At 39.0% G+C, this 22,661-nt stretch overlaps 1 protein-coding gene across 12 annotated transcripts in view; it reads right to left on the bottom strand.

Annotated features, from left to right (window-relative positions):
* ppip5k2 (diphosphoinositol pentakisphosphate kinase 2) overlaps window positions 1-21,309 on the bottom strand; it is a 38,749-nt gene extending 17,440 nt beyond the window's left edge. For 5 of the 12 annotated variants that reach the window (XM_053241278.1, XM_053241272.1, XM_053241273.1 and 2 more), the window contains exons 1-20: window positions 20,926-21,307; window positions 16,488-16,857; window positions 14,734-14,929; window positions 12,803-12,893; window positions 12,195-12,280; window positions 8,774-8,928; window positions 8,566-8,667; window positions 8,091-8,252; window positions 6,748-6,869; window positions 5,770-5,871; window positions 4,855-4,941; window positions 4,532-4,607; window positions 4,307-4,416; window positions 3,984-4,069; window positions 3,727-3,852; window positions 3,100-3,221; window positions 2,025-2,207; window positions 1,464-1,605; window positions 1,149-1,372; window positions 367-494 (exon numbers count right to left, since the gene is read on the bottom strand). In XM_053241278.1, coding sequence (XP_053097253.1) covers window positions 367-494; window positions 1,149-1,372; window positions 1,464-1,605; window positions 2,025-2,207; window positions 3,100-3,221; window positions 3,727-3,852; window positions 3,984-4,069; window positions 4,307-4,416; window positions 4,532-4,607; window positions 4,855-4,941; window positions 5,770-5,871; window positions 6,748-6,869; window positions 8,091-8,252; window positions 8,566-8,667; window positions 8,774-8,928; window positions 12,195-12,280; window positions 12,803-12,893; window positions 14,734-14,929; window positions 16,488-16,649 — 2,462 coding nt within the window. In that variant the 5' untranslated portion in view covers window positions 16,650-16,857; window positions 20,926-21,307. Of the gene's footprint in view, window positions 1-366; window positions 495-1,148; window positions 1,373-1,463; window positions 1,606-2,024; window positions 2,208-3,099; window positions 3,222-3,726; window positions 3,853-3,983; window positions 4,070-4,306; window positions 4,417-4,531; window positions 4,608-4,854; window positions 4,942-5,769; window positions 5,872-6,747; window positions 6,870-8,090; window positions 8,253-8,565; window positions 8,668-8,773; window positions 8,929-12,194; window positions 12,281-12,802; window positions 12,894-14,733; window positions 14,930-16,487; window positions 16,858-20,925 lie in introns of all 12 variants that reach the window. The other 7 variants (XM_053241280.1, XM_053241277.1, XM_053241279.1 and 4 more) reach the window with 4 other exon arrangements.
* Window positions 21,310-22,661: the final 1,352 nt, after the last annotated feature.

Below are 22,661 nucleotides of genomic sequence, written 5' to 3'. Positions count from 1 at the left end.
AACAGACCACAGACCTCAGAGACACTCTGACAGAAAAACTTGAACTGTTCTTTGTGTTCAATCATTCAGTCTATTAAAAGAATCAATCAATTAATAAATCAATAAATTTTACTAAACAAATAATTTTTTGCTTCTAAACTGGAAATGTTATAATATATATTGGCAACAATTTTTTTTTTACTGATCCCAATATTGCGTAAGTTTCAAGTGACTAATACAGTCAGTATTGTCTGCAGTTTTATTGATAATGCTCTTTGCTAATCTCTTTGCTCTTACATGCTTGAACCAGAGCCAGTACTCTTACAATGCCATTTTAAAAACCATAAATTAAGTAAAGAATATGAGTACACTCTGGCTGCAGCTTACACTGGGTGAAGTTTGTTGACTGTGTCATCATCCTGCGTTCTCTGGAGGTCGGAGCGGATTTTGCGAATCAGCGGTGTGCAGTAGCCTTTGGCAATGTCCAGCTTCTCAGCTTGAGAAATACCATATTCCTGGCGAGGAGAGTTAAAAAAAGAATTGACAGTTCTACTGCAGTACTAACTAATGTGACAGACCCAACCTCATCACTTGGGTCTAGTCCACATAAACACGGCTAAATCTAAAAAGGCATCTTTTCTTATTCACTTTGCCTTTCTACCCACATTAAAATGGCATTTTCAACAATCAAATGAATCTTTTCAAAAGTAAATAAAACACTCCAAATTAGACAAATCTGAAAAAGTTCTTTTCATGTGGTAGGGGGAAATGAGGCTTTTTAAAATGCTGATATATATAATCATCATGTGATGTCCAAAATTCCAAGATGGCGGAACTTATCGCGATGCTGTTTCCTGGATGAAGTATTTTATTTTCATGTTGGACTGCTTTATATAGTATACAAGTGATGCTGTCAAAACAAGCCAAAAATGGCAGAAATGACATAAAGGCCATGGATCAGATGCCTAGTGTGCATGCAGTGTCATTTCTTTATCGTTTTTGTGTTTTACTGTGGATGGGAAGCTTTTGAGAAACAAAAAATCTAGTGTGGTCACATAAAAACAGCATTTAAAAAAATGACTCATGTTAGAGTGTAACTCCTTCAATGCAAAGGTATCATACTGCACTGTGAAGATTTATCGAGAACAACAACGAGAGACTTCTCTCACCTGTGGAATGACGATATCAGCCAGAGCTTTAGAGAGCCTGTAGATCTCCATGGTGTGGTCGAGCTTAAGTGAGCTGTTGTGCTGCACGTCGTATTTGATGCAATCATAGATGTCCGGGATCTTACTGATGTTGTAGCGTCCGTTTTTCATCTTGAAGTCCTTCTCCAGTTTGGACCAGCGACGTAGCATCAACTCCAGAGTCTCGCTGTGGTACAGCTGGATGTCTGAGTGAGAAAGAGTGAGACAGACAGAGCTCTAGCACTAGCTGGATGAGAACTGAAATCTTTCTTTTTCCCTGTTGTTCTGGCTTTGTACCTGCTGACTTGGGGTCCTCCATCCTCTGTCTGATCTGCAGTGTTAGGTTTTGGATGAGAGAATAAACTTTATCGCACGTCTTTACTGGGTTCTTGATCATCTGCATGGATTTCACTAGTGATGTACTCGTAGTGGGAGCCAGCTATCAACAGAAGAATGACACAAAAATGAAAACACAAACAGGGCAATCTGTGGTTTGAAATAGGGATACAAAAATATTTTTAAAAGGTTGAGAAGAAGTGTCAGTTCTGAAAAGTAACAGAATGCTTGAAATTAGAGAGAACTGCATTTCTACAACTCAATTAAGTAAACTCTTACAGAGAATAAAGGAAAGTGAAATGTAGCTGCAGCTACACCAGTGAAAACCACTGAAAACATTTTTTATTTTAAAAACCTTCAGCTAAATAAATATCCAGGGCAGAAATGTCCTCGTAGCTCACAATTCACTGTACTGTTTTCTCAAAAAACACTTTGAGCTTTGACTGTCTTGCTTTGTGAAAAATGCTACCTTGTACCTTCTCTATTTAAGACTCATCCTGTTATTTGGAAATAGTCCCAAACCTTTTCATAGTCTTCGGGGGTGAAGTCTCTGTCCTTCTGCAGGATCTCGTGGAGTCGAGCTTTAACTCGCTGTTGACAGCTGCTTAAAGAGTCGCTGTCGCTGTCCAGCAGACCATTCATGTTGGCACTTTTCACCATCTGCACCAGGATAGGGGTCAGCTCACCCTCCAGTGCCAAGAGACCCTGCAGATACAAAATAATTTGTGGATGTGAGTGACATAAAAATACCTACAATATTATATGGAAAGTAATATTAAATGGAAATAAAAGCAGATCATGGAACACACTAACTATAACAATGGGTTTACCAGTCCTAGCTAGTACTGGCTAACTACACAGCCTAGCTTGCTGTCCACGAGGGTGAGTCAAATGAAAACCTTAATTCTGGTTAATTTTCCATTGTTTATTGCAAATAGGTGTCACAAAAGTGTATCGTTTTTCTACATAATCTCCATTTCATTCCGTGCAAGTGTCCCAGCGCTTAACAAAAGGCCAGATTCCCCTAGAAAAAAAAAAATTGATTCAATTCTAATTTATGGTGTAATTTAAATGTTTTCATTTGAATCACCATCCTAGAATAGATATATTATCATCAGTAATAAAAAGGAAAAATACTGGTTCAATTCTGGCAATAAAGAGGTTGTTTGCCATCGCTGTAGCTTTGGAGCCACAGTTAAACTGTAACGTCACATAACATAGCGGTGAATGTAACAAAAATAGGCAAGTTGTTATTTTTTAGTTATATTGCAAAGTGGAATATTTGGCAATGAAGCACTTTGTTCATGTTTGTTTTTCATGCTTCCTCCCCAACTTGCAACCTGATTGGTCAAGAAGTAAAACAGCACTTGATGTCACTTGGCTCTTTTCTGAAAAGTTTAACCTTTTTCTAGAACTCCTCTGTGTACAAAAATGTAAAACATGTAAAACATGCACTAGCAGTTGAGAAACAAAATGTGAAAGCAACTTCAATATTTATAGCATATACGGTGCTACAACACCATGGCTAAAACACCAGGGCACGTAAAGAGAGGGAAGAGACACATTCTACATGACTACACAAGTTAGCAAACTGCACCTTGGCAAAAGCGGCTGCAGTCATCTGAACCCGGCCCTCATCAGAAGCATAGATCTTCAGGTCATGTCGATACGTGCTGTGCAGACGCAACAGGCCACAGCCAGGAAAACCTGCATAGTCACCTGTGGGATATACTGCCACAGTTTTATTCTGAACTTTCAACAACAATCCTTTAAAGTAGCAGAACTGGTAACAAGATTTACAGAAAAACGGTCAATCTACTATAGCGCTGAAAATCTATTAATAATGAGTGCAGAAAGAGCTTTAGATAAAACCAGGGCAATATAAATTATGCAACTAACATCTGAAAAAGGTTAAAAATTAAAAGAGAAATCTGCTCACAGAAAACTTGACAGAAACAAAGGGAATTGCTTAATATGCTTACAGCAGTGAAGCAGTGATTCAGCAGACTGCCTGCTTAATCTGCTGTGTTTGAGGCAATTGGATTATTTAATTAGTTTATTTCATAACAGACTACTTGCAAACCCTTTGGAGACACCCCTCTCCCTTCTACTTTAATTAAAAAAAATATGTATCAGACCTTTTCTGAATCTCTTAGCCAACGGAAGAGGTTAAATAGTAAGTTTTAGAGAAGTGATACAAGTTGTGGTTTTCCTGTGACTGTACCTTGTCCTCCAGGGTACATGCACCTAAATGCTCGACCTAGTTCCTCTGCCTGTACCCTGCCTGCTGGAGTCAACTCCCCACCCCATTTCAGCACCAGCAGTAAGGATGGGTCATCCCTCCGCACATCTGAAACACACACACACACACACACACACAGTTGTGAGAACTGCTAACATATTCTGACACTGACATCTATCAGACACACTCAGATAAGTTTCTATATATATAAAATTACAAGCAATAAAGAAAAGTCTTACCTTCCTCTTCACTAGATGTTTTTGGGCAGCCATGTGGGAGATATGTTAACTGGACCTTACGATTGATACCTGAAAAATGGCCATACCTGAAACAAGACAGGAAAACTTGTGTTGGTCAAGAAGGGAAAAAAAAACTATAGTAGTTTTTGCAGTAATCAAGCCCAGAAGTAATGAAGTAATCATTATGTAACCACAGTAACCATTTGTAAGGATGTTTAAGCACCAGGAAAGGATCTGTTTGAGGTTAAAGATCAACCCAAGTTCAAGCACCACATTTTGTCCACAGCTGAAAGGGGCCAATGATAGATATGGAGAACACTTACATCTCAAGGACCGTTTTCAGCTGCTCAAGTTTGGCTTTGCTTTCTTCAATTTCTGTATCATTATTCTGCCCTAGTTCGACCAACAGCTGTCTGGCAATGTCTAAAACTTCCTGTTGTGATGAAACATGAAGTAATATTCATAAACTGTGTCAGGCAATATAGATATCCATATGGTACCTGATAATGAAACCTTTAATTAAAAGTGCTCAATTAAAACTTCTTTACCTGAAGTTGCTTTGGCTTTTTTAGTTTCAGCTTTCCACTTTTGTACCCCTCGTATTTCTCAAAGAGGTCAAAAAACCTGAAAGAGACACAATGACCCACGTCAAGCAGGTTGAACCATTTCACTCCTTAGCAGGATGGGGGAGTTATTTTTAAATTCTGATACAGTAATTTGCACTTGCTGAGAATAAGCAGCAAACCTAACATCATCTCCAACAATGTCAGCATGCACTTGAGGACTACAGCGAGAGACAGGACCTGTACTGTGTCAGTTAATTTTATAGTTCTTGGTTCGATGATAATTCAAAACAGAGCACAAGCAGCACCTTTGATGTCGAACCTCCATTTTCATCTTCTGCTTGGGAGTTCTGTCTCCATGTCGGATCACAGCAATCACACACCTCAGCTCCATCCTATTAAACATGACATACAGCAGTTATAAAGAAATAAAACACCCCAGAACCTGCATTGTTTATAGCAGAGCAAGATAAAAAACACAACACTGCTTTTAGCATACTTGGCAATAGTTAAGTAAGGAATAAAATATGACAGGGTGGTTTATTATTTTCCAGCACATCCCAAAGTGTTTCATTCCTCTAACACCACAGCAATTTGCCAATGATAGCGTGTTTTATTTATTGAAAAAACAACAGTTCATACTTCTCATCCGTTAATAGTTAATGATGAGGAACGTCCTTGAAACAAGTTAGTTCCTGTTATCGTTTACACTACAGCAGCTACAAATAGCTGTTCCCTCACTTTCTCTTGATTTTAATAAGACAAGAAAAATGCAGCTTATTACAGAGAAACAGCAAAGCACAAAGTCCCTGTCCTTAGACTTTTCTGTAGAATTGCTTTATTTCTAGCATTTACAAAGAGCTGACACTGGAGACTCCTTCCAAACAAATACCTTACAGAAAGCTTCATCATACAACCATAAAAATATACTTATATATAAATATTCACTGTATAAAAAATATACTTGTTTCTTTGTTAAACAAGACTTTTTTTATATGTTTATTATTAGGCATTGATTATGTGGTATCTATCTGCTATAGAAGTCCCTGTGAATTAGCTGTTACTATAGAAACTGTAGCATGGTAGAACAAGAACATTAATATAACTCTATAATGGGTCTGGAATTACTGTCAGAGATGTCATTCAAACTTTCTAACCAGATTTGAGAATTCAACAGTACCCTGGTACAATAGTTAATAATAAATTGTCAAGAAAGGACGTACATTGTCCCAGAGGTGGTGGGAACTATGGGAATGTCTTCTGCTTCCAGAGGGATGGACCATGGAATCTGGAACTGAGGAGCTAGCTCTCGCATGATAATATTCCTGAGAAAACAGAGAGATTACATTACAAATCCTGGTATTCCTGTTAAATATTAATCATGCTCAGAAAATAATGAGAGGATATTTGAGGTACATTATGTAATTATCCAACTGTTCTTTGACTGAGCTGATTGTAGTGGCCTGCACCGGATTTCATGGCTTCACAACTGATTAGTTCAGAAATCCATCACAGATCCCCATTACCCTGACCTAAATGCAGCCAGGATCTGATTAAAATGACACACAAGTTTGGTATACTGCTTGTACTGACTGAAATCCAGTGCATCTGCAACAAATGTTTTTTTCTCATTCTTGTCTGTGATTATCGTATATCTTTAAAAGCAGTTAGTGCGAGTCTCCAGATTATTTTAATTTCCTCATTCTATGTGTGAGCTCTGCCTCAGCCCAGAGGTGTAAATGATCTAAGAGATAAAAAAACAGCATGTACAAGACCCATACAGAGCTACAGACCGTTCACAGTTCAGGGTCAATTGTGTCGTAGTGTTTACAAATTAAAAAAGATTTTGCCTGGTGTAGAAGATCCAAACATTACTGTGATGGAAGGCAAAAGCTAATAAACCTGCATCAGCCCCCTGTAGACTCTATGATTAGACGGCTTAAATAAGACATTGTTACTTAAAACCAGCACCCCATGATTTCACTGAAAACAATTACAGTCCCATGAAATGCTCTGTACAGAAAGAGAAAGAAAGCAAAAGTCATTTTCTTTGCTGTCGTGTTTGATATATAAGCCAGGGTAACTGTTTACATGAAAACACCATTCACTCATTAAATAGTTCCATTTTATGATCAAAGAGAGACAGAGAAAGTCTTAGTGGATGTAATAGGGGGGGATATGATGCATAAAATGTTACATACCCAAGAATTTTTGCACAGTCATCATAATATTTCATGGAGTTCTTTACAAAGCTGAAGCCATTCACATCACAGACGTATGACTGGCCGTTAGCACGAAGAAGGTCAAACCCACACACTGTTTGCTGTCAGTAAAGAAAACAAAGCAACAGGAGAGTGAGAACATCACTGTTTATAGTACCACAAGGGCAACTAGTCAAGGTTGGGTCAGTTAGAGTGTCATTTTCCCCAGGTCATACTGTCCTTCAAAATCGTTCGAGTTTTTTTTTTTTTTTTATGTAAAATTCATTCAATTATTCATGATTACATATTACATGTGTAAATAAACTGAGAGAAAAATAATTCTTGCTCATCAAAGCTCTAAATCTTTGTTTGAATTGTACATTTCTGCTCAATCAGTGCACTTCTGGTAGATGTATAAATCTGCACGTAGCATCACCAGGTACTGTGTGTACTGTGTAGCAGACGTTGCCAATAAAAAGGCAGATGGGTTTGTTTAGGAAAAACATGCTGGGCAGTTTGACAGACTTGACATATAGCAGGACAAAACAGCCTCAGTGAAAATACGTTGACAGATAAGCACAGTGAATGTCCAAACAACAAGGTAAATTTACAGTCTGCTTTAAAAGAAAAACAGTGAAGGAGATGGCAAGTATATAGCAGGAAGTTTAGAAATTTAAAGCATAAGTCCTTGTATTTTAAAACAGAAATTAATGATAATAATGGTTTTTCTACTTTAGAAGTATCTGTCAGGTGTCACTGAAAATACTGTGTATAATACACCATCATAAAGATTTACTAATGAGGTCTGCTAAGTTTTAATTAACGAATGTTTACAGTAAAGTGTTGTTCCTACGGGTGTGACAATATGTTGGTATATTGGGATAAAATAATCTGACATAGTTGTACCATGATCTTATTGGTACGTACGATGACATCATGAAAAAACTCAAGGTGTAGTCCATTATTGGTTATAGTCCTCAAATCAGATAGCTACATTTTTAAAGAAGAAACACACCAGCACTAACACTCTGCATTAGATCTCTAGTTAATCGTAATATGACTTTCGCCACTGGATGGCACAACATCTCCACAGCATAACAAAAAGAGCCAAGAAACTTTTCATTGTACTGCAGTTATTTACTGCTATGAGTCAGCAATTCCTCAATATAACACTGAAACAGTGTTATCCCTCCAGCTCCATAACTCATCCTTCCTCCATGAACTTCTAAGTATCCGCATCACTCGATAATGACTCAATAATGATTCGATAATGAGCTTTGAATTTCAATAATGGGCTCAAATGCACTGAAAATGGACATATCAATTCCACTGTGTGTGCTTACCTTAAAGGCCAGACAGACTTTCCATGCGATGAGTTTTTCTCTGGCATTGAGGATGACAGGATAGCGCACTTCTTTTCCTTCACTGTCTCGTTCCACCTTTCCATCCAGAGCAGGAGATTTACGGGCCTCAGCGTGGGCATAGTCTGGACCCACTGTGTACACCTGAGGCGACATGTACACACATGTACACAAACACACACCGGCGCACATGAATAAACAGGAGACACATGCTTGGGAAGTCTGTGTATTTTTGTTTGTATGTGTGTGAACAGATGGAAAATTGGCTATGCCTGAGCAGACAGTCCTTCACAAGAGCATATTACATGGCTGCAGCACCAGGGCACCGTTCCAAGTGCTACTAATCTTGTCACAGCATCAGACACACTGGACACTGAACCTCTCTTCAGTGAAGCTGAAGGCTTACCTCAGCTCAAGGCAGAGCACTGAATGACCTTAAACTTATTAAATTTATTACCTTAACGTCCGTCCCATCTGTAGGCATAAACTCTTCATATATGTAAGAGCCTGTTTTCCGGACACTACTCTCAGGGGAATATACACTACTTCTGCTGCCAATCTGCAACAATAAAAAAAAAAAAGAACAAGGATATATAAGGACATAGTATCTTATCTAGATTATTGTTTTTGTATGTGATTTTTTTTTGTGTGCATGGGCGTATAACCTTGCGAAAGAGCCTCTGACTTCCCCCTCCTGCAGACGTGGGGTAGTAGATATAGACATTATGGTCCTCAGCACTCACTGGCTTCTCCACAAAAGGCTTCTGGAAAATTTCCCCATTTACCTCCACATGGTCCTCTCCCTCAACCAGGTTACATTCTGTCACCATGCACATAAACACATCATAAACAGATAATAAGCAAGAGATACCACAGTGATGCTTTCCCACAATTCTGTCTGCCAGCCAGCTTAATATAATGCTTCGTGACCACGACTCACTGACTGACATTAATTTTAATGAAGCAATTTTAAGGCTGATGTGTGTCTTGGAAAATTAATAAATTACTGCTGAACTATGCCTCTGGGAAATCAGAGCTTCATATCTTGATGCATTTTGCCCCACATTAATCCTGCACTGTCCATCATTATTCATATAACAGAGAAAGCACATCTAATCTTCTTAAGCCAGAGGAACCTAATCTTCTCAGGTGAAATATGAATTGAAATCATTCCATCAACCAGCGAAAGACAGAAATGGGACAAAAAAAATTAATCTTTAATTGTTCTGGAAACATTCATTTTAATCTGTTACAGGTTAGTAATGTTATTTTTTAACCCATGTAGATCATCACATCAACATCATATCTAGCAATATTTTGTATTCAGTAAATCTGTGAAAAAAACAAGGTACATTTACTTTGCTATAAACATTTTCTCAACATAAATCCTCATGTTCAAGTTTGCATTTGGCATATTATACTGCACTCATGAAAATGGGAGAAAAATGACGTCACTACCCCAGAAAATTTGCTAATTCTGTTAATGTGTCACATTGCATTTGGGTTTTAAGTACCACCAAAAAAAAAAATAAATAAATAACTTTTTTTTAAAAAAAACACCTACAATAGATTATTAAGGACTATTTCATATATTTATGTACTATAATGGACAATCAATACAAACACAGCTGCTGGGTCTAATATCTAGCTTTACAGTCCTATCATTTTATTATGAGTGTGGCAGTCTGGGAAAACCCACTGCACGTCAATGTGGCTGAATTGCAGAAAACAGCCATAAAAGTAAAAAGGTAAAAGGCTTCTTTTGTAAAAGAATTATATCAAAAATGTACTGTGTAATGTTTCTTACTGTTCACCGTGTCCCTTCTACTGTATTCTAAGACTGTGGTTTTGTTTTTTTTAATTTTATTTTCCAGTTAATAAAAGGCAATGATTTGGGGTGGGGGAGTTCTCAAAAAACTGGAAAGTGTGGCTCATGGGAAAATGTTTCAATACATCTGTTCTCGTTGAGGTCAGTATCATGCTGATATCGGTGACACATTTTCAGTACTGTGATTCCGAGTGTTAAAGTAAGTGCAGTTTGTGCCTGTTTGTGGCCATTTAAAAATTTCAGCCATCAGGTTCAATGTGGTGTGTATTCTGAGATGCTTTTCTGCTCACCACAATTGTACAGAGTGATTATCTGAGTTAATGTAGCCTTTCTGTCAGTTCAAACCAGTATGGCCATTCTCCTTTGACCTCTCTCATCAACAAGGTGTTTCCATCCGCAGAACTGCCTGCTCACTGGATGTTTTTTCTTTATTGCACCATTCTGAGTAAATTCAAGAGACTGCTGTGCGTGAAAATCCCAGCAATTATACAAACACTCAAACAAGCCCTCTGTGCACCAACAGTCATGCCACAGTCACTGAGATCACATGGTTGCTCTGATAACATTACCCGAAGCTGCTGGCCCGTATCTGCATGATTTTATGCGTTGCACTGCTGCTGCACGATTGGCTGATTAGATAATTGCATGAATGAGTAGGTGCACAGGTGTTCCTAATAAAGTGCTCAGTGACCACCTTTCTGATCATACTAGAGAGAAAACAAAATCTTTCTGGTAAGTAAGCAAGCCCAGATTACTATGAGGATAACAAGAGTGATTATCACATGACAATAGTTTATCAAAAACAGAATGTGTCTTACTGAAACACAGAGGAACACGGCATTGTGTTCCCGGTAATGAGCATGTTTTGATCACTCCAAGCGTTTCACTGGAGGCACAAGCTGCACAATCTTGATTGCTCAGAAGGGATAGATTAAGTGTGCTCTTACTGAGACAAAGAACAGCAGTCAGTTCTTTCTGACAACAGAAATGTCAGCTAAACCATTTCCGCCCTGGCCTGATTGACGTTCTATTAATAGTTATAGCACTGAGCAGTGCTGACAAAATGCTGTTAAGGTGGTCTGGCTCTTCAGTCACAGAAACGTCTACAATCCCATTCGTTCTTCACTGCCGTGCCACTTCCGAGGATTCCCTTATCCAGAAATGGCAATGTGTATGATCAAGCTGTATAGTGCCTATCAGTTTTCATCCAAAGTTGCCCACATTAGCATTTTTGCAGAAACCCTCCTTTAACATTTCCATGAGACGAGGAAGAAAACAAGGAGTGTTTACTAAACATCTTTACTGGTGAGGGCTGTTTTGGGGTTTTTGGGCTCAATAAAGCTTGTGAGGAAGGCGAGCTACACTTTCTCACTTATTTGCATGATTAAAATAAACAAGCCTGAAAGATGCTTTGAGACATAGTTGTGGAAACATAACAGTCATCAGCATTTCCACTTCATCTTACTCGCTTACGTAACAGTACACTAGAGGTTACTTAATTTCAAAGGATGCAATTTTTGCATGCAGGTTTTAGCAACATCAAGCCTGAGTACGGAAGAAAGAAAGAGCAGATCATAAGCAAACTAAAGGCTGATGGGAACTGAGAGATAGACTTGTAGGAGAAGGGAAATGAAAACGGCAACAGCTGGTCGCTATGTTGTTTTTGTTACTGAATAAGCAAGTCTCATGAGTACAAACTCATCACAGAGACAAGAGAAGGAGAGACAAAAAAAGAGGGATAGAGAGCAGCAATGCATGACAGATGTTGCCATGGCACCAGCACTGTTACCACGGACACAGAATGGGTTGATTGACAAGACCTTTAGCTGCACAAAAAACCCAAAACATGCTGTTATAGGAGAGATTTTGTTAGAAGAACCCAATCCCTGACCCTCCGTGGTGTTCCTTCTGCTAGCATGTACTTTAAAAAGCAACTGAAAGGATGATTCAGACAGTTGTATTCCTTCGTCCTGTGAGTTTCAGATCATCAAAGGGGACGAACAAAGAGGTACCACCGATTTCAGATTCAGTAAACACCAACATGATGAAACATTTAAAGCTAAAGCTGGAAGTGGGAGTGGAGGACCGGCTTTATTCTATAAAAGGATAAAGGGACTTCATGACTGTGGTCAAGCTAAACATCTCATTTATAGGAAGAGTGTTAGTCATGAATGTCACTTTTGTAGATATAAAAACATTGTCACATAAAAACACAGCTGTATTAAGTTCACAAAATGCCTTTAAACCATTATACAAACCTTCTGGTCTGGCTGGGTCTCTGTTTAGGACGGCATAGCGTGGAAGCTGGATACCCTCTGCCTTCAAGATCCGATACACTTCCCTCCTGTTCACAAAGAGTAACACAACACAGGAAATAGAAAAAATATATAAAAATACAAAACATTTTGTATTAGGACAAAAATACATGGTTTACTACAAGAAAAGATGACGCTTATCTGATGTATAATCTACACAATTTCAAAACAGAATGATGCATTTTGTTTAATTACCATTTGTATGCTATATACATGAACATAATAATAATAGTAATTGTTTTGTTATGTATATGCAAATTAAAATAAAATCTACACAATTTTGAAATAAAATTATATAATATGTAGGTGACAAAATGCATATATAGCTTTTGATTGAGATTTTCACAAATGACATGGCAGCAGCAGGCTTCTAGCAGTCCCCTGCCTCTGCTAAACAGATTAAAGATAACCAGTGCCATCATAATCATGTTACACATGACCGCAACAACAGATGTTCTTACTGTTAAACAAACCCGAACGCTTTCTCCAAGGGGAGCATGGTTCAGCCTGTCGTATAGTGTTTATCAAAGCTTCTGTGCTATGAGGCTCACCTGTCCTGAATGCAGTACTGCAGATTCAGATCATTGATCACAAATGGATTCCTGAGCTTTTCATAAGCTACAGCTTTGTCCAGTGGAAATCCTTTAAGAAGCAAAGAGAAAAGAGACATGGAACAATAACTCTAACAAAGTGCCACAGCATTTTGAGACTACAATCACATTTAAAAGGGTTTTGAATTATAGTAACTAGTGCAGGGACACTTTCCCTTTATTGAGAAAAGACATGAAAACTGTTTGCTTAAAATGGAAGTCTAAGGGCAATTGTGGCCATTCATAAATATGTATGTGAAGTGTGTTTGTAGAATGTTTTTAGGAATTCTTCAATCAAATACAATTCATCTTTTGTAGATACACACAATATGGCCAAGTTTTTGGACACCTGACCATCATACCCATTTGTACTTTTTGCACAGCCTATTCCAGATTTAGTTCCCCTTTGCTGTTATAATGACCTCCAGTCTTCTGGGAACGCTTTCCACTAGATTGGGAGAGTGGTAATTGCACAAAATGTCTTCAATGATCTCACTTTGTGCACAGGGGCATTGTCATGCTGGAACATGTTTGGGCCCCTTAAATCCAGTGAAGGGAAACTGTAATGCTATAGCATACAAAGATATTCTATACAACTGTGAGCTTCCAACTTTGTGTCAACGGTTTGGGGAAGAATCACATATGGGTGTGATGGTCAGGTATCCACAAACATATGGCCATATAATGCATATTAATGTCTATTGTATTCTCCATAACTGCTTTAAGACTTTCATTATAAGTAATTTCAAGTAAGCTGTTTTTCAGAAAAATGAGTCAAAAAAAAGTCTTGTCAGTGATGACTAACACATCTGTAGCATATGGGGAGATAATTAGGGTCCGATTTTAATGCTTTGACAAATACTTGTTGGATATGGGCATAAATCAAGTGTATGAGGACAAGTGTGGAATGAAAGAGAGCATCAAGATTCCAACATCAGTTAGTAAATGTTGCTTACTAAAGAATTATTGCTACATTCTATAACACAAACACCTGAATTAAAAAAAAAAATATTTAAAAAATAATTAAAAAAAAAACCTAGATGTGTCTTAGATGTGTTTTATGGCACTGAAAAAAATAATTCAAATTGTACCATACTTCCTAAGACAGATTTCCTGAGCCAAAAACCAAGTTTGTTCATGATATTAAGCAGCTGAAGAGTGCATAGGGGAAAAAAGCCAACATGAAGGTAGCCTAGCACTAGAGAGAAATCACATGAGCTCCAAACAAAAAGGCCTCTGAACCTGGTTCTGGCCAGCAGTCATTTAAAATTATTATTCATCACACTGAACGAGATGATCCCAGGTGAGGTCTATAACAATCTGTGCAGGAAGGGGTTCTTCATATCGGATTATACAATGCTAATCGGCGATAATTCTGCTAACTTCATCACTCCAGGATCATACAAAAATAGGGGCCCATAAGTGAGCTTGAAGTAATAAGGATCTTTTTATGTCCATCAGCATGTTTCATTTATGTTTTACCATCAATTTCAAGTCACCAATCTTAGAGAAAGAGTGCTGGATACAGTAAATCAATAGCTCAAGTAAATGTTTACTTTCAGAGACCTGAGCCCAATGTTTACATTTCATTCACCTTAGGTAACTCATAAGACAAATAAGGAAGAAAATGCAACTACAGAGACTAACAAAAATTCACATCCCAGCTATAACTTTGAGTAGCCTAAATAAAGAGCATTTCCTATTTGTGACGGATTCTCATTCCTCAGAAACACACATCAAAAGCTTGTTTGAACAAATTGTCCACAGGTATTTCATGGCACCACATCATGAATGTAGGCAGTGTGTGTGCACGTGTGTGTGTGTGTGTGTGTGTGTGTGTGTGTGCACGTGTGTGTGAGGGGGGCGTGCAACACAAACATGTCCCCACTCACCTTTGGAGTGGAATGAGATAAGACAGTCACATAGTGGCCAGTTCTCCACAGGCTCGTTGAGGATGACCTCCTCCTCGAACGTGACCACCGTGATGTACTTGAAGAGACACAGACGTTCCAGGATCTCCTTCATCGGCTTGGACTTGGACTTCTTGGCCATGGCACAAATTCCCACCACTATCTGTCTCTCTGGAGGCTACAGGGTGGAATGAACACTCCATTTTAGTGCTCAATTTAGTCCAGCAATTTAAACTCAGCAGCTGGTAAAACACTCAAGAGGTCAGACGCTGCTGTCTGCTCTACAGGCTACATTATGCAAAATAAATTCTTGGCATGCTGTGTTGGATTTTGCCAATTGCTTTTTTAGATACATAAATCAAGTCTGTAAGCAGGGCTGAAACAACAAAAGCATACCATTACCGTGACACATGATTTATACGGTCAACATCCTTGTAACCTTGCTGGCCAAGATACACGTCCTAGCTTTTAACACTCTTCAATAGAAATTAAACTGATTATGTTACATAAATTAAATTCTAAAACCATTTTAATTGGAAAAAACGGTCTTTAATCTAATCTCTATCCACTGCAACTGTAATGTGTGTGATTGCAACAGAAAAGGAACAACACTTATAATATAAACCTATGAGCAGCCATTGAGCAATGTCAAGGAAAGTTTAAATGTGACTATGTAACACAAATTCAAAACTACTATCTGAAGAAGATGGCGATTAGGCTGAAACCGCCGGAGTATTTCTTTAACTAGGTTTCACATTACCTGGAATAGGGTCATAAATATGATTAGAGACACACGCTAACACACATTATCAGGGTCGGACAAATTAGTAGCTTGGGCGCCCAGGGCACAAGTACGTGTCCGGGTTATCCGGGTTTAACGCGACAAGTTCATTCAGTAGGCTAGAGGTCACTAGAATTCTCTATTTCAACAACCAGAGAGGGAAAAAACTCTACTCGCTATGGGTTTCGCAAAACAAATGTTTTTATTTGGCGTGTATATTTAAACAAAACACACTTCATGGTGTTGAGCTGCACCTTGATGCAGTAACTACAGATGTGTGTGCTGCACTACACACAACAGATTTTACTTGTCAGAATAAACTGCTAGCACAACATGCAGTGACCTTTAGACTTGTGATATCGTCTGTGATATTCCATCGTCCTATCTCGGCCCCAACTATCGTCAATTGACGATAGTTTTGCCTGTGGCTCTGAGATGGGAAAAGGGGTCGTGGCCAGACATACGTAACACACGTCATGTACACATTGCGTCATCACAGTGAAAAAAAAAAACAGATGCTGGTTACGAGTTGGCTGTAGCTGCTATTATTAGCATTTAACAATTTTTTTTTATTAATTACCCATTAACAAGGTCAGTAATACTGGAAAAACTGAAGCAGGGACTGTAAATAAACCTAACGAGTTATTAGTTGTTAAACGCAATGTACTTACTACCTCAGACATTTTCTCAAAAAAGTATAATGATTATGGCAGAGACGTCCCCTACGCAGCAATTTATATAATCATTTGCATCTTTTATAACGCATTTAATTAGTTAACTAGCTCACCATGTGTTATTACATTGTATTAGCTACCACTTTTTGCCTAGTCAGTTTATGGGTAGCCAAATCATGGGACTGGGCAACACATCCGAGCTTACACTTACCTGTTGTCCATTCCGTATATGAAGACAGTTATAATAATTATGTACATGCAGAATTATTAATCCAACATACCGAGTCGTACTCTTCCTCATCTGCATCCTCATCTTCCTCCTCAACGTTCTCATAGAGGCAGTCGTAGCCCAGCACTCGGCCCGGGTCCAGCAGCTCCTCTCCTTCTCCATCATCAGCACCAACGAAGAAGCGAGGGTGATCGGCATCCTCACCCTCTGACATGTCTCCGACCTGCTCTGCCTCGTGCCCGCTGTGCCACGGTGCCAAGCCAAACCCCCGTGCTCTGTCCTGCCCTTTAGCCCAACAGGGCAGGAGGAGAATGGAGCAGCTCCCAGCACCGGTTCATAAGCCAGCACGGTTAAAAGGGCCAAGCTGTCACTCCTCTCCCTCGTTCCTGTTCTTCACAGTCAGCCATCAGGATGTTCTTCACCTTGATTTAAAAAAAAAAAAAAAAAAAAACACAGCTGAATGATAATCCGAGGGATTCGACCCTTTAGCACGAGTGAGAAGATAAAACGAATATATGGATATGGATATCATTTATATTAAACAGAGACAGTTCCCAGAACCTATCTCAGTAAATTGTTCAAGAGAACTTTTCCTTCTTCCTATCAGGCGTGGCAGAATAATCACACAATCTACGTGACCAGAAATTCCACTGAGGTTAAAACATGAATGTGTTAAAATTTAGAGTGATAGCAGAAGCAGGAAAATTCATGCCAGAAGAGCTTATTTACAATCTTTTAGGCCTATATGAATTTTCAGCTGTGTGTTTTTGGCAATTTCCAAAAGTGAGGAACTGAAATTTAAAGAGACCTTCTGTCATAAACGACATGTAGTCGTATATCATATAGTCTATGTTTGGTCATTATAATACCTAGCTTGCATTATGCAAACATCATATAATCAATAATCCAATTCACACTGGACTCCATCTCTGAAGTGTTTTAATGAAGTGTCACTCGTCCTAAGTATCCGCTTTATCCTGACCAGAGCCTATCCCCGGAAAACTGGGTCTGAGGAGGGTATACATCCTGGATGGAACGATAGTCCAACACAAAGCACCACAAACACACACACACACACACACACACACACACACACACACACACACACACACAGACACAGACACCCCTAGGGGAATTTAGGCATAACCACTCCACCTACTAAAATGGAAAAGTGAAAAAAATATGTACACGTATGCAGGAACACTTCAGACGCATTCACTGAGTTATTACTGAAATATCCTGCACCAAAGAAAACATTCAGCTCTTAAATGTGCACCAGCCACTGACAGCATTCACTGACATTTTCTTGGAACGTCCTCAGACTTCATTCCTCTGCATTCAACATTTCAGTTTCAATACTCACTTTCACAAGTGAATCACTTGCCACCTAAGACTTGGTGGAAAAACCCAACAAAATGGCAGATCACACTGAAAACCTAGAAAACATCGACCCTAACGGAGCTAGTTTATAGCATGTAGACATCGTGATTATTTTTTTAGCAGCACCAAGTAGAACAGATTGAATGGCAAAAGTAATTTGGAAACACGTGTCTCAAAACTGATACCGGAAAAGTGCCAACGTAACCCGGGGTTGGTCAATAGGACAATATATTCATATTGCAATATGTAAAGAAGAAAACACAACACAGCATGACATTACTGGAAAATAATCAACAATGCAAAGCACATCCTGTGTTTTTCTCTCTCTTACACCACAGTAACTTGGCAAAAATAAGAATTCATTGTTTTTATCTATTTACAGTCACATTTAATGCTGTAGAATGACCAAGAGGCAAATACTTTAGGCTACTGTTTTCCCTAATGCTATAGCAGCTCTAAGCAGTTATTACCTCACCAGCTACTTGTTTCTTTCTCTTGAAATGAATAAGATGAAAAACAAGCTCATCATGTTAATGAGAAATCACAAAGCCCTCCATCCAGACTCCACTCTCCCATATCAAAAAACTCAGTTATAGCTTTACCTCTGACTGTTACAAAGTGCTAACATTTATTGTTTTAACTCCTTCCAAAAAATGTTAAGCTGCTCGTATAGAAAATGATCAATACCTTCTGACCAATCAGTACCAACAATTCAACTGTGCTGCGGAATAAATTACAATACAATATGTTTTTTTAAGAGTACTGCAGATATCATCAGTATCTCTAACACTGATTCACAGGAACTCACAGTATCAGGCAGCTCTCTGGACTGTATTATTTTGTTGTTTGTCCTACTTTTCTTACCACTCTCTTCAAATAATTTAGTTTCGGAGATGCTAAATATCACTGAGATGACTTGGCATGGAGCAGTACTGCTTTGAAGGCACTCTGATGTATCGTGATCAGAGCTGAATAATATGACAATGATATGATTTGCGTTGCCCCTCACAGCTCCAGGGTTCAATCGTGAGCTCAGGGTAATGTCTGTGCAGAGTCACTGTGCATGGTTTCTCTGGTTTCCTCCCAACAACCAAAACAAGGCAGTAGGTGTAACTTGCCCCTAGGGGTTTCGGAATGTGTGTGTGCGTGGTACTTTGGAATGGACTGGTGTCCAATCCAGGGTGCAGTTTCACCTCACGCCCAGCGTTATCAAGACTGGCTCCAGATCACCGTGACTCGACCCGGATAAAGCACTTACTGAAGATGACTGAACGAATGAGTGGCATTGGTACAGTAACATAAAATCATCTTGAAAGTAAAGTCAATTTATTAATCATTCCATTTCCACTTTCTGTTTAATAAAAATGATCTAAATTTCTAGTTTTTCTATGATGTGGCTCCACTTATTTGTGGGTGTTTGGTTAGTAAAACTTCAATTCAAGTTTATTTATATAGCACTTCTAACAACGGACACTGTCACAAAGCAGTTTTACAGTTATCCGGATACAGACGATGCAGATTTAGATGTGCAAATATCTTAGGCACCCTATTTTTTTTTTTTTTTTGTACAAACTTTGTTATAGATTTTTATTTTATGACTTCTACATTAATCGAGTCAGTACAAAAACATTTTAGATTCCAGACATTAGTTTTCCAGCACAAAATTAAATGTTACAGAAAAATGTTTGTGTCAGTAAAGAAAGCAGCAAATTACATAAGACACACTTTTCAGACAAAAAACATAATGAAGGCTGCTGGGTTTTGCTGCAAAAATAAGAAGCAAATGCAACTGACAAAGTCTCCAGAAGAACTGTGGCTGGCTCTGCAAAATGCTCAGTAACACTTACAGCTCATTTCCTTATAAAACTGCACAAATTGTATCTTAAATTTTTTTTAAAGCAAAGGGTCATCACACCAAATATCGACTTAGTTTCATTTATTACTGTTTACTGCTCTTTATAGTATTTTTTGCAATGTAGAAACATTTAACATCATTACTTTTGAAGGCATCTTTGCTCTAGAGCATGTGCCAAGATTTCTGTACAGTACTTTATATCCCTAATGAGCAAGCCAGAGGTGACGGTGGCAAGAAAAATCTCCCTGAGACGACATGAGGAAGAATGCTTGAGAGGAACCAGATTCAAAAAGGGAACTCATCCTCTTCTGGCTGACACTGGATAGTCAGATTATAAATCATTACTCTTCTAAACTGTATGCAGAGTCAGTGCTAAGTGTGCTGGAAAGATCTTCAGTATAAGCATTCAGCACTGCTAAATAACTTGTATCATATTACAATATGATTTTCTTCTTCAAATCACCAAGCCTTCATGATTCTTCTTGTTCATCTAAAGCACTTCGATACATAATCCTCGTATAGACTTTAGTGCTTACACTGAGATTAATCTGTACTGAGTAAACCTTGAATTTTACCTACAACTGGACTCCAAACAAGATGGATTATAAAAACACAGGGATGGGCGGCGATTCTCTGTGACCAGCGATGCTGACCATCTGTCACTGGCACCCATCAGTCTGACAACATGCCAAAAACACAGAGAGGGAATAAGAGCCTTTGGAAATGGCAAACAACTCACAATCCTTTTTTTTTTTTAAGCATTACCTAAACATGCCCGAAGAGTACACCACAAACAGCTCTAAATCTTGGCTTTTGGGTTTTTGAGCCTGCTTCCATCCTCAGTGAGTTTGAATTTCATTTGTTTAGTGACATCAGCACCCTGAAGTGATTTCCTGCTCTATAAACCTCAGGAAGTCCATGCAGACTCTCTCTTCATAACTGATACTGAAACGCTGAGGAGAGACTGCACATCACTTCCATGGATTCATCTCCACTGTAGTTACAGCAACATGCACAAATAACACACCATTATTAGATGCCAAGACATGTTATATTATCTGATATTGTATAATAAATGCACAGATGAAGGTGATGTAAGGTAAACATGCCTGTGTGTGTGTGATGTTAAACAGTGTAAAGAGAACAAACTGAGCACTGTAGTGACTTCCTTCCTTCCTGCAGCTTAACCTGACACTGTTTTCCGTTTCCAAGCAAGCTCACTGAACAACAGACGACAGCTAGCTGTTTTACTTACCTTTTTGCTGTATTTTTTTTTAAATCTATCTCGTGGTACTTTTCGGAAATCCTACTTCTCAGCTCGCTCCGTTTCTAACGTTAGCTTTCTGGCTAGCACGAGAAGCTGAATGTAAATGTAAAGCTAGCGTTAGTTAGCCAGCTTTAACCCTGAGCTTAGCCTCGCTAACACAACTACTAATATATTTTCTTTAAAAAAAAAAAAAAAAAAGACCTTGAATGCGGTTCCGAGCTCCGAGCGCGTTTTATTACTGTGCGTTTATTGCAGTCAGAGTTTTCTGGTCTCTCCGAGCAGCAGCTAACGGCTAAAGGTCCTGCACGCGACTTTTCAAAGAGCCGCATCAAAAAGCGAGACAGCAAGTGGCACGGAGTGACGTCACGGCGTGGAGGTGTGACATCAGTACCGAAGAGGAAACAACCGGAAGCGGCGGTCCTGATAAACTAGACTTGATATATCACATTACAGTCAAAGGTTTGTGGACACATGACCATCACACCCATATGCGGTTTTTCCCCAGACTATTGCCTTAAAGTTGGAAGCACACAATTGTATAGAATGTCTCTGTATGCTGTAATATTATAATTTCCCTTCACTGGAACTGAGGGGCCCAAACATGTTCCAGCATGACAATGCTCCTGTGCACAAAGCAATGTTTATGAAGACATGGTTTGCCAAATTGGATGTGGAAGAACTCGAGTGTCCTGCACAGAGCCCTGACCTCAACCCCACTGAACACCTTTGGGATGAACTGGAACACTGACTGCGCAACAGACCTCTTCATCGGACATCAGTGCCTGATCTTATAGCTGAATGAGCACAGATCTCTACAGCCACACTCCAAAATCTAGTGGAAAGTCTTCCCAGAAGAGTGGAGGTTACTGTAACATCAAAGGAGGACTAAATCTGGAATGAGATGTTCAAAAAGCTCATATGGGTGTGATGGTCAGGTGTCAACAAACTTTTGGCCATATAGTGTATCAAGGTTTCGGCTAGATTTCGGAGCGTGGCTGTGGGGATCTGTGCCCATTAGACACAAGAACATCAGTGACATGAGGCACTGATGTCGTACGAGGAGACCTGGGGTGCAGTCGGAGTTCCAGTTCATCCCAAAGGTGTTCAGTGGGGTTGAGGTCAGGGCTCTGTGCAGGACACTCGAGTCCTTCCACTCCAGCCTTGGCACACCATGTCTTCATGGAGCTTGCTTTGTGCACAGGAGCACTATTATGCTGCAACATGTTTGGGCTCTTTAGTTTCACTGAAGGGAAACTGTAATGCTACAGCATACAAAGACATTCTATACAATTGTGTGCTTCCAACAGTTTGAGGAAGACCCACATATGGCTGTGATGGTCATGTGTTCACATACTTTTGGCCATATAGTGCATAAAGCACTAAAACTGGACACTTATTCCATTCATTTTTAATAAACATATCTATAGAGTAAGCTTCACTATATCCACAATTATGTTTTTCTTTGTTAAATAACAGCACATTTTCTTAATCCGTTCCTTAACCCCAGTTATAATGCCATCTCCAAACAATTTGAAATTCACCATTCTACAGCTGAGAAGGATTGTTTGCAAATGGAGAGCCTTCAAGACAGTTGCTAGTCTTCCCCGGAGTGGGCCTCCCAGCAAATTCAGTCCAAGACCAGACTGTTTAATGGTCAGAGATTTAAAGAAAACCCAAGAGCTGCATCATGTGACCTACAGGCCTCTGTAAGCACATTAAATGTT

Source organism: Pangasianodon hypophthalmus, chromosome 17, assembly GCF_027358585.1.
Source record: "Pangasianodon hypophthalmus isolate fPanHyp1 chromosome 17, fPanHyp1.pri, whole genome shotgun sequence".
Lineage (NCBI taxonomy): Eukaryota > Metazoa > Chordata > Actinopteri > Siluriformes > Pangasiidae > Pangasianodon > Pangasianodon hypophthalmus.
The sequence above is the reverse complement of the archived record's forward strand: the minus strand, read 5'-3'. Positions and strand labels throughout refer to the sequence as shown.